Raw genomic sequence first — 12666 nt, forward strand, 5'->3', positions numbered from 1 at the left:
AGAAAATGAGAGAGAGAGAGAGAGAGATAGGAGGTGTCGCCTCCGGTTATGATACCCGACCGCCAGAGCTAGGGTTTGTGCTCCTTCGGTGTCTTCAGTCGCGAAGGGAAGAGAGCGTTCTTATTCTTTGCGTTTTTCGCCAAGTTTCTTCTCGAATAATGAATATTTAGTCTCAAGGAAAATATTTAAGTTTTTTGTTTTTGAAATTTTTAGTGTTATACTAAAATTGTACACCAACATAGCACAATTTAATAAAGCGGATCATTTACAAAGATTTACTGAATGTTCAAGGTTTTCTTGGCTTAAAATCAGATTTGTATGTAACAAATTCTGGATTAGTTTGATTTATAGTGATGTAGTATTACTAGCAACTATTGATTGCATAGAAGTGATGTGTATAACTATCACCAAATTTAAGCGTCCAAATTAGACACAAGGGACAGGAAAGTAAAGGAGCACCGTTCCCTCGTGGTCCCCATTACGCATCCGGGCCACTGGAATCAGTTTGTCGGCAGGATCGTAAACCAAGAGTGACACGACACGTGTCAGTGTAGCCTTGCGGATGATGAGTTACAGTTACTTACCGATATTAGTTGAGAACTTTCACATTAGTCACGTGGATATAGTTACATAACGCTACATATTAGTACTATAATACAACTTACTTATCATCCAAACTGAAATTAGCCGGTAGAAAATGTATATATAGTTTGTAATTAAAATTCAAACTGATTCATTTTGAAATATGTTCTATCTGAACATGTTCCCTTAGTTAGAATTGAGTCAAATTATATACTTTTTATGATGATATTTTTTATAACACACAATGTTATCCTAAAATTACATATTTTTGTCTGTGTGTTTGAAAAAGAAAACTCTTTGGATTTTGTTTCTTTTTTTTCTTTTTATTTAAAAAGTTAGAAGGGTAGTAATATTTTTTTTATCTTGAACTAAGATATTTTATTATAAAGTAAGACAATTTGGATTTAATAACTTCCTTTTCATTGTTATTAAAAATGTACGTATAAACAATCTCGGAGACGTTTTATCCAAATGATACGCAGTTTGAATCACTTATTCTAGTGTATATATGTCGACATAGTAGTAGTATTCTTAGAAACACTAATAACGTTGGGATTGGTAAGAACTAAAAAGACGTCAATCGAGTTTCACTAAATGTTCTCGTCTTCATGATGTGGCCAGTGGCGGAGGCAGAAATGATTTTCAAGAGGGTCAATAATATTACCATACGTAAATGATCAAATGGAAATGTTTATTGACTACGTGCATAGAAAGTGTTTAGACTTAGATCATGAGGATCATAATACCAAATTATCTATGAAATGTGATTTATATAAGCATAAAAATTAAATTTGTCAAAAGTCACATGGGTCGATTGACCCCCCTCATGTCAAGCTGGCTACGCCACTGGATGTGGCTATATATACTATGCAAGTATGCATCAATCACTCCTCACTTGTTGGGAAAAGATGTCTTGGAGTCTGGACGACGCTAAAAACTCGATAGTTTTCGACGCCTTCATTTGAGAAATTTCTAAATGATACTATCTCTGTTTCTAAATACATGATGTTTTAAAGAATTTTGATGTTCTAATATATAAGATGTTTTCATTTTTTAGGTAATTTTTTACTTTATTAAAAACTGTATAACTAATCATATTTAATAATCTAATTTGTAATTGGTTGAATAACATTAATTTATAGTTTTAATGATGTTTTCTAGACAAAAAATAATTTTTTTAATATGTGTGTTTTTACCTAAACATATTAGAGCAGACGCAGTGGAAAAAAGTTCAGTAGGTTTCTCATATATAATATTAAAGTGCATATTTATGTTTTATTTGTTTTGACTCAGTTAAGTTTTTGTAGACTTGACAAGTATAGATTAAAACCTCATCATTACTTTTGTATTACTTTTGTAGTATCTTTGTAAAGAAGCGCTTCAAACAAAATGTCTTTGTCTTTCTTACTTTTTTAATTTTTTTCCATTATATTAATCGATAAGTACTCATCGACGTATCCTCACTAATGATGCTTTTATATTTAAGAACATATGGAGTATGAAAATAGCTTCTCAAATAGTAAAAATCTCTTATACTCTCTCCGTTTTATAAAAAGTGTCATTTAGACATTTTGCAAATATATTAAAAAAATAAGTGAAAAATATTTATGTTTTCATTAATTACAACTAATTAACTAATACTAATATTTGAGATAAACAAATTTATTTATAAAATCAATATATTTTGCAATTAATATTTAACTGAAAATAATTATAAATTACATTAAAATTGTAAAATGATACTTTTTATTTTATGTAACAAAGAAAAAAAATGATAAAATGACACTTATTTAGAAACATAAGGAATATATACTTAATAGCTTTCACAATACTAGAACATCTATAAACTACTAGGCAAACAATTATATGACCAATTGCTTATGATAAGCAAAAATGAATTTTAGTTTATCAAAATATGAAACATTTGGATAGATTACGAAACCTCAATCTAATAATTAATCAATGGCATAACTGCGAATAAAATATACAGAATGATTATTTTTAAATACGAAAAATTGGGAACATGCAAAGACAACAGAACGCGACATTAAATACGTTTTGTGTAACTGATTTACGTATTAAATAGTTTCATGGAATCCATTAAATTCCACTTACAAGTTCCAAGATGCACATCGCATTGGATACTTCTTCTCGTGATTAACTGATTACTCTATTCACATTGATTTTTTTTACCTAGATCTCGTTTCTATTGACATTCTTCTTCTTGGATGAACATATATGTATATATGTGTGTATGTATGTATGTATGGAGGATACACACTTACAAACACACTTTTTATAGGGCCTAAGCAATTATTATATCTTTCACATCTAAGCTTGAGGGGAATGGACTTGTTTTAAAGGGTGATGACGAGTAATTATGGAGGACCTTATTTGTCAAAGCAAAAAAAGAAGAAGAGAGGATTGGCTTTTTAATGTTTGTAACTAAAACATGGGGACTGAAAATGAATGGCATTTCATTGACAGATACAGAGAATAACCATACTTGTTGGTTGTTAACCAAAGGTGTGACGGATGGAGAAGACTCGTTAAAACTTGAGAGTCGCCATGCATGACTTTTATTTCTGTTTGCCATCTTTGTCTGTGAGTTTTCACCTAGTTACTTTTTTTTGGTTAATGTGATCGTCTGTATACCGTAATATATAAAAGTTCAGTATTTTCTTAAACTTTTCTATGGCTTATATGTATGCAGTGATTTGTATCCCTCTGTACAAAATATTTCATAATCCAGCCTTTTTCTTTTAATGCCCAGAAGACGAAAAAAGACAGAGACAAAAGAGAGACGAAAAAGTTAAGGGATGAAAGATTAAAAACCGCGAGGAAGGTTTGTGGTTGTTTCTGTGACTGGAGTCTCCTCAGCTCCATGGCTAAAAAGAAAGAAACGAACATCAAAATCAAACAGATATCGGGGTTACAAAAAAAACAAGAAACAAAGATTTGGTGGAGTTTTTTTACCTGAGATAGCTGAGAGCAGACATACGGTAGAGACAAGTGAAGACAAGTACATGCAATCCTATTGTGTAGAAGAAAGCAAATGTCCTCGCATACCTGAAAATTAAACCCAATCAGCCCCAACATACATCTTGTGATGCATTTAATTCTGAATATGAAGAACGAGTGGCTTACTTGTTTCCTAGAAGGAAACGGCCACTGCTTAGTGTAATCCGATCTCTAATTCCCAAATCTTTGATCCGCTGCTCTCTTTCCTGTTTCAACACACACATACACTCGAATGGTTAAATACTAAGTAAGTACGGCTTGTGAAGACAATTTCTTTTTGTTTTACCTTTTTCGAGAAAGCAGCAAATGGGTTGATATCATCCTCGTATATCTTCTTGTATTTAGACTCCACATCCGAGCTGAATCCACTTTCCACATCTTCCACATACTGAAGTTGGAGGAAACATTTCAATCAACCATGTGACAGACAAGTGTAAAAAAGGGAAATGTAATGTCGAACAGAAAAATACCTTTTTGGATCCTCGTGAAACAACTTTATCGTGGTTATAGTCTTGGACATAGCGGATTTTGCCATAGAGTTTGACGTTGTCTGCTTTGGTTTTCTCTAATTCGTCTGTGAGAAAGCCTATCTTCTCTTTTAATCGCCTTATTTCCTGTGCAATATCAAGAGACCACCAGAATATTCAGAGAGTTTAACCAGGAAATAGACAAGACAGATGAGAGTGAATCTTCCAAGTGCACTCCTGTTACCTCTTCTGTTTCCCGCAACCGTGCTCGGAACCGATCTCTTTGGCTGCAGATAACTTTCAGCATTGAGCTTTGATCTTGATCTGACGGTACATGTTTCTGATCCATAGGCTAATAAAAAAAAAGAAAACCAAAAAAAAATGATAAGAAGCAGTAACTAGTGATGAGTTTATTATTAGGTGAGGTATATATGAAACTTTCATCAGACATTTTGGCACCGAATTTTCAAGCATATATGTTTTCCTTCACGACATAAGATAAAAAAGCAGAAAAGCATACAATTTAGACCGTTTAAAATTATCTACTAAAGAACTTATAGCTATATGTTACTGGGTTATCTAGATTCTAGTTTTGATCCTTTGATCCTTTCCCTTTTTTTCGAGGACTTTTATCAGATTCAAGAATGTTGCATGAGAGACTACATGACTCATATAAAAAAGGTCAATCAGAAGTACCTCAGACTGCTCAGCCACACCAGCTTCAGAGAACTCCCACTCATTAAATAGAGCACCTTTTCGCTCTTTTGAACTGTAACCCTGTGTAACAAGTAGAGGAGGTTTAAGTGTAATCAAAGTGATATGGTTTTCTACTCTTGAGTTACCACATATACAGTATTTTTTTGTGTATAGCGTGAGAAAATCCTCATAATCTTAGAAACATAAATATAAAACACAAATACAAAGAAGAACAGTGAGAAGAGATACTCTTACATACCTTCAAAATATCATCCTCCAACTTTTGAATCAGTCTTTGCTGTTCATTAACCTTAGCTGTTAGTTCTTCTCCCTTGGCTTCAGCCTTCTCAAGCAAGGAGGTTTTCTCAGAAAGTTGAACCTGTGATAAAAAGGGGCTTAATCGACCAATGACATTGACTTGTGCATATTCATGTCACTGAATAGAGAAAGAGCAACGAAAAGACTTAATTACATACCTTTAATTGAGTGACCTCATGCTCCATTTTTCTGTTTTTATCAAGAAGAAGCGACTCCATTCTGCTCATCTCTTCACCGGTGGTAGCAGCATCCCAGTCCTCGGCCTCAATTGAATTGTAACCTACAGCCTAATTCGCAATAACACCATTACACTCTACACAGTAATATTATTACGAGGAAAAACATAGGCCGGATCTGTGGCAAGAAGCTAAATAGAAGTGTGAAAATAAGTAAGTACCACAAAAACACCAGAAATGACAAATACCTGCAGAATTTTCACTTTCTTGCGGAGATCATCAACTAATTTTGCTGATGGTCTTTCTTGAAGCTCTTTGTTCATCTCTTCAATGATAGTATCCTAGTTTAATGCAAAAATGACGGCATGCTAGCATTAGACATGGAAAGCGACAGGAAACTAATTTTCAAAACAGAAGTAAAAATTCTCAGTATAAACAACAAAAGATAGCACAACGTTCACCTTTTTATTGAGCAACGAATTCAATTTCTTTATCTCGGCAACATGATCTTCTCGCTCATTTGCTAAAGCTGTCTCAACATTGTGAATCTCCATGTTAAGTTCTGATATAATCTTCTCTTTTGCAGTTAAGGAATTCTCCAGCATACTATTTGAATCTACATTATCACTGCAGCGAACGAGCACAACAAAATACGAAATCAAAACAAAGCAAAAACTTGCGACTTATTTAAATGTATGTGCCTTGTTAAATGGACATTCAAGTGTCAACTACCCCACCTATTCTTGTTCTCAGTATCTTCATTGGCTGTTTGCAGCTGAGATCGTAGATGTCCCTGTTACAAACCAACAACCAAATTATGGCGCAAAATTCCCCGGTTTATCTTGGGCAATTCCCTTAATTCAAACATGCAATTTAAAGAGCATTCTGTGAAAGACCTTTTCCCTCTCAAGTGAAAGGAGTCGCGTCTGAGCACGCTCCACTTCATCCATCAATAGACTAAGTTCAGATTGCTTTGTGGCTTTTTCTTCGTCTGATGTTAGTCATAAAAGTAATGTGTATGAACAAGACATGAAGGAACAAATAAATAAGAAAATATAAATTAAAACTGATAAGGTCTTAGAAGACTAATCATGTAAAAGAGACTATACCGATTATGAAAGCACAAAAAATGATTCATATATTATGAAAGCACACCTGATTGAGCACGAAGTTCAAAAAGTTGGCTCTGTGCCAGCTCATGCAATTTTTGCATAGTGGAGACACTGTCTTTTGCTTGCCTTAACTGATCTTGCAAAGCTTGCTCCCTGTACAAAAGGTAATGTTGGTGATGGCTCCAAAACTCCAAAACACCTCGAATCATTCAGGGAGGAAAAACCTTTTTACCTATCCTTTAAAAGCTCCAACGTTTTCTGATTTTCCTCAGCCAAGTTTCGTTGCTTGATCTCAACAACCTCCTTAATTTTTTCTTCCATCTGAATCCAAATAAAAACAACACGACATCAATGTGAATATCTTCAACAGTTATCATTTACAAGATCACAAAACAGCATTTCTATTAGGCTGGGTGTATTAGTTAGGTTAAGCATTCAAGGAAGCTAAGATTTACTGACAACAGTCACATTAGTTTAGAACACGCGAAAAACAAAAAACAAAAGCTGACCTGCTGCTCAAGCTGGCGGTTCCGTTCTTCTAGTCTCCTTATTGTGGACTGTTGATTTTTCAGATGAGTCGCTTCTGTCCTAAACTCCTCAAGTTCAACTTTCATTTTCCGATTCTCAGATTCCACTTCAGATAATTTACGCTCTTGCTCCTGAAACACAGCAAATAGTAAGTTCAGTTGCATATCATTTAGGCAGTTTTCAAAACATGTCCGGAGAATTACAGCAATAGAGGCAAGAGCAGGAAAGGGATCTGGTGCTTCATAGAGTTTCTGATAAATGTTAAGGAAAGCATTCTCCCCAAACTTGGCCCTCTTGGTAATATTATCTACTTCTTCTTGATACCCCTTGAGCAAGGAGTTAAACATACCAAGTTTGTCCTCAGCTGATGCTTTTTTGAAGTCTGTTATCAATACAAAACCATATAACACGTTGTTAACATCTCCTATATCTTCAAAACAATAATAACGTAGGATATAAAAAAAAGGTACCCCTGGTGCTCTCAGCAAGCTTCCGCCGATTCTTCTGGCTGTTTTCTTGATTCTCAGCTATTCGAAGCCCTTGCTCGTCAAGCAGACTTTTCTCCTTCTCCAGATCAAATTCTGAAACATATGTTTTTAAGAGACTGGTGAAATCATTTAAAGCAGTCAGCTGAAACTTTCTCAATCCGATCAACATTGCCTTCTCCGGAACATCTAATGGAAATATTCATCACGTCTCTAGTTTGATTCACACTCACTAACTAAAAATGGAATCCAAAATTAAACCTAAAGCAAGCGAATAGATAGCTCGATATATGAATCTGGAACAAACCTTTCCAGAAACTGGTGACGACGGGAATGGGAGAGGAGGAGGAAGAAGAAGAAGACGGAGGAGGAGTTGTTTTATCTCTCTCTGATCCATCTGGTACGGCCTCCATTATCCTCGTCTTCGGATCCCGATCTCGCTCTCTGAAGAACAGAAGTACGACTTCAGTGCGCGAAGAAAGTTTCTGGGAAAGTGATTTCTTCTTCGAATCAGCAAAGTGAATTCTATGAATGTTTTTTTTTTTTCAAGTTCGATCGGATCTGCACAGAATTTTGGTGGTAAAATAGTAATTTGCAATATGAAATTTAATGGGCCGATTTGTGGGCTATTAAAAGGCTCAATTATATGTCCAAAATATTTTCCAGCTTCACCACAAAATGATGGAATTTTTTTTTTTTTGGCATTATTCATGCTTTACCAGACGAGTAAATTGTGGTTAGTGAATTCAATGTTTCAGACTACTATTTAGTATTTACAAATTAATTATGAAAATTTAGTTGTGAGTTAATCTTAAAAATATGTAGCATATTTTCATTTTATGTTTCCATAAAAATCTTACACCCCGAAACACTTGCACAGTATATGATACAGAGGCGTGCTTACCATGGTTTTGATAAGGCTTCTGCCTTAGGCCCCTGCAAAATGTGCAGTTTTTAGGGCCTCTAATTTTATAAAATTATTTTGTAGAGCTAAATGTATAGTTTAGGTAGATTTTCACATGATTCTGAATTTGACTTTTGTTTTCGATGAATGTTTTTATTCTAATAAATTTCAAGATGTATTATAACTAAAATGCAATGAATTAATTGAAGAACTGACATAGTATAACTCACAGTTCTGATTTTAGTTTTGCTTTTGTTACTTATTATAATCCAATTTTTTCCTTACCAAAAATTAGCTATTTGTATTTTTATTTATACATTATGATAGTTTGATGAAATAGATTATAGAAAAAATAAATAATACGTTTTAACGTACATATTTTTTTTATCTATCATCATTTTTTTTAAACGACAAAATGTTCTATAATTTATCTACCATTATTTTTATTCAATATTTTTTATTGTTACTTTTATTTTTATTATTTTTATTATTTTATTTAAATGATTATTTTTATCTTTTTAAATACCAAATCATTATTTAAACTTTCTCTAAAAATACCAGTTTTCTACTTATCATTTTAACCTTTACTTTTAAATTACAAATTAAAAAAATATTTTCTTTTTGTTACATATTGTGAAAAATATTTTTAAAATTCGCCTTGAGCCCCTAAAAATCCTCGCACGGCACTGTTATGATAATAAGGGTTAAAAACGCCTCTGCTTGTTTACCATTATTAACTAGTTTAGCTGTATAGGTTGGGTTACTTAGTTTACAATTAACAGTTTAAACTCTATTCCCTCTCGCGCGTTTCAGTAAAACGCCTCCGAAGCGAATTTTCAAACAAAAGACCTTACACACCGAAACACCGGCGCATCTTCCGGCCAAGCCCGACGCTCTCTCCGTCTAACTCTACATCCGATTCCGACGTCACAATCTCCGGCTCCTTGAAATTAGCTATCTTACTCAACTCCTCGAACGCGTAGACCACGGTCTGCAACCGAGCGACAAACTCTATGAGGAGCGATGCGAACGTCGCCAAAGACAAGGCACTCGCGCTCTCGTACGTCTCCGTCGTCTCCAGCAGCTGGTAGTTCCCATTCGTCGTCTCCGTATGCGTCGGAAGCACAAGCCGTGCAGGCCACGATACCTGTTTCGAGAAAGTAGGTCTGTGATTCAACGGCTCGCGGTGATTCTTCTCTCCCCAGCTCTTTGGTATCTCCAAAACCGCCTCGCTTTGGGACTTGAAGGCGTAGATGGGAGACTTGTGGTTCTCTGGTGGATCTAAATCTTCCATGGAGAGTAGCTCTTGAGGCTCTGACCGTGATCGGTTTCCGATCTCCCAGCGCTCGGAGTTGACGAGAAGGTAAGACTTCTTGTCGATCTTGTGTTGTAGTTCTTCGGCAGCTAAGTGGACTTCGAAGAGCATGTCATCTGGTCCTAGCTTCTCCATCTTCTTCACCTTTTCGCCGAGCTCTCTTAAGAGCCTGGCTCCTTCTACGCCAACTTTCTGAAGCTCTTGTCGGAAAACTTGTCTCCTTTCTTCAGGTGCCTGTGAAACGTTTCTAAACTTTGAGCAACTGTTTTGTTCTCTTACCCCTAAAAGCATCACTGTATTGAAAACAGATGACAAAAGTGCGAATCTTACTCAGATACGAGGAGCAATGAAGCTAGAGAGAGAGAGAGAAAGTGTTACCTGGATTTCTGAGAGAATGCAGCCGTGCAATGCCATCACAGTGAATGCACAATGCTTGAGAGCGCCACTGAGCTTGACATAGTTCTGCCATGGGTAGTTAAATGTCCTGTATGGTCCGTGTGGCGGCTCCCATATAGCAAAGCTCATCTTAAAAAAAAAAACAAATTGATTCACAGACAAGAAACAATGTAAGAAGAAACATAACGTTTTAATGATGAAAAATACCAGAGACTCTTCTTGGCTAGTAGACTCAATAGCTGATCTATAACCCTTGTAAACCGGATCCTCAGAGGCTTGGTACGTGGAGATTTTGGATGGGACTCTCTCGTATTCAAAACAGTGGAGGTATCCATTCACACAACCTGTAAAACACCAAGTCACAGACAATATTAGTCAATCTTCTCCAGACTCAAACGCTATAAACTTTATGAGTACTGACCTTCAAGGGAAGTAGCTACATTCATAAAATTCTTCACAACCAAGTTATGAAGATCCTCACCAGCCCATATAGGATAGATAAACATATTAACCCCTAAACTAACACCAGCACCAAGAGCTATAAGCAGAAACCGGGAGATAGCCACTTCAATAAACTGTCCTGTTCTGAACCCAGAGATGAGAATGTAGCAATACGTGAGCAAGAAAACCCTGAAACCATACTCATAAGCTTTCATCGCCGGATACAGTTTCATGAAAGTCGCAATGAACCCTGAAAACAAGAGACGCCTACTATCAAATCACAGATAGAAAAAAAAAACACAAAACGAATGGTATAAAAGAAGAGAACACACACCAATGCAGAAGATACTAACGGTGCAGAAGAGCTCTTCCCAGTCTCCAGCCAGTGTGGATAGCTCAGCCATTCCAAGTGCAAGTCCTCCAGCTGATAACGTCCCAAGCGCTCGGTTAAACCCTTTGCTTAGAGTTGCTCCTATCATAACCAAAAAACAGTTATCACATTGAAACAAACGACTTGTAAAGAAAACAAGCCAGATCCAGATTATTCCAATTAGTTTCCATACGAATAAACTACGGGAATGATTGGTTGTGGGCTGTAGATGCTCTGGACAGCCAAAATTTAATCTAGAGCTATATTTCAATATTTGTCAACCAATCGAGCTTCTCTACAGTAATGAAAGGTAGAACAAATAAATCTACCGGATAAATTCTACAATAAAAAAATATAAAGCTACAGTTCTTACCAATCATCCCCAGACGACTACATATAGATTCTTAAAATTCGGGTTTATAATAGGCTTCCAATATAAAAATAATTAGCTTATAAATTGACCATGAACTTTTATATATTAGTAGTTCATTAGTTCTGGACATTCTTTTCACATATACTTACCAACTTAAACATTGAAACAATTATTAAATAATCAATATAAATATTTTTAGTAACAATTTGGAACCGAGGAGGCTCGCAATACCTAGAACCAGCCGTCCTTACCGATTGTAAATTCGAAGACGACGACGACGGTGAGAATAGCCCAAACCGAGTAACGGCTGAGATCCGGATTAGGCTCCTGGTAGAAAATCAAAACCGCTACAATCGTCAGAGCAAGGCCAATCTTGGCGGAGAAGACGATCTTCCTCGGATCAGAGACTCCCATCGCCCACGCCTTTCTCGCCACATCTTTAGCGTCCTCGTACACTCCGGAGATTTTACCGGAGATGTTGCCGCACGAACAGCAGCAGCACAGCCGCGTCCGTCCATGACTATCGCCTTCGAGAAGGTCGTTGGACTCGATGTCGCCGAATCTCAAATCGGAGAAACCGTTGTTGGAGAGAAGTCGCTCGCGTTTACCGTTTCGGAAGGAGTCTAGCTTCGCCGCCATTACTGAATCCTCGGAAAGAGAGGAGAGAGAGAGGGCGGTTACTTTAATGGCGGAGATATTATTGATTCTGACGAGAATCGAAACTGCTTTTAAGTGATGGTGGGGGGGTGGTGGTGTGGTGGCCCTTGCAAAAGGAGAAGTGTGAATGGGAGAAAAGAAAAACTGAATAAAAGAGATGGTCCACTAATACGAAGCAAAGTGACGACGTTTTTCAATACTAAACTCTTATAATATTTATGTGGGCGATAATAATTCTTACTAAAGACGTTTGTTACGTGCGTTACGTCACGTTACGATTCTTTGTCGACATTCGATTTGCCAATCTACTTACCTAAAATAGTATGTGTTGTTATTGTCATTTTCCTTAATCTTATTTTATAAGCCAACGCAACGCATAAAGAGAAAAACCTTTCTTTTATCATCGACGCCATTGTTGCTAATTCAAGAAGCTTTTTTTTTTTGTTTAACACAAGCTAATTCAAGAAGCGAAGCAGAGTTTTCTATATATAAAAGAGAAGTTAGGCAGAGAAAACAATTAGTAAGATAAGTATCCACCTAATCAATTGAAAAGAGCCTTAAAGAAGAAATTATCCTGTTCTGGGAGTGACAAAACCTGCAATTGTGTGATCAAAACATGATGATATTTTTGAGTTTTAGAGTGTTTTTTTTACCATATATGAACCTCTCTTTTTTTTTCTTTTCTTTTTTATTCAATACCATATATGATATGAACCTCATAAACCTAATCCACAGGAATTTCAACCTCCATCTCCCAAAGACCTGCCACATTGGAGATGCAGTCATCAGAATCCTATACTAAAAGTATCAGTCTGAAAAAAAAAC

At 35.9% G+C, this 12666-nt stretch overlaps 2 protein-coding genes across 2 annotated transcripts; both read right to left on the bottom strand.

Annotated features, from left to right (window-relative positions):
• Positions 1-3244: 3244 nt before the first annotated feature.
• Positions 3245-7954, bottom strand: LOC106346998 (protein CASP). The gene is made up of 19 exons (XM_013786489.3): positions 7693-7954; positions 7371-7481; positions 7104-7282; positions 6882-7031; positions 6605-6693; positions 6416-6525; positions 6157-6251; positions 5998-6053; positions 5722-5887; positions 5509-5601; positions 5243-5371; positions 5026-5145; positions 4767-4847; positions 4315-4422; positions 4074-4217; positions 3890-3991; positions 3730-3809; positions 3559-3651; positions 3245-3470 (listed from the first exon to the last, which is right to left on the bottom strand). Exons 1-19 carry the CDS (start codon positions 7796-7798, stop codon positions 3410-3412), a joined length of 2073 nt encoding a protein of 690 aa, XP_013641943.1. The 5' UTR covers positions 7799-7954; the 3' UTR covers positions 3245-3409.
• Positions 7955-8987: 1033 nt separating this feature from the next.
• Positions 8988-12001, bottom strand: LOC106347007 (aluminum-activated malate transporter 9). The gene is made up of 6 exons (XM_013786499.3): positions 11436-12001; positions 10776-10913; positions 10422-10691; positions 10208-10344; positions 9983-10129; positions 8988-9838 (listed from the first exon to the last, which is right to left on the bottom strand). The coding sequence occupies exons 1-6, from the start codon at positions 11821-11823 to the stop codon at positions 9140-9142; spliced, it is 1779 nt and encodes a 592-aa protein (XP_013641953.1). The 5' UTR covers positions 11824-12001; the 3' UTR covers positions 8988-9139.
• Between the last annotated feature and the right edge of the window lie 665 nt (positions 12002-12666).

The sequence above is a fragment of the Brassica napus genome, chromosome A1 (assembly GCF_020379485.1).
Source record: "Brassica napus cultivar Da-Ae chromosome A1, Da-Ae, whole genome shotgun sequence".
NCBI classification, from domain to species: domain Eukaryota; kingdom Viridiplantae; phylum Streptophyta; class Magnoliopsida; order Brassicales; family Brassicaceae; genus Brassica; species Brassica napus.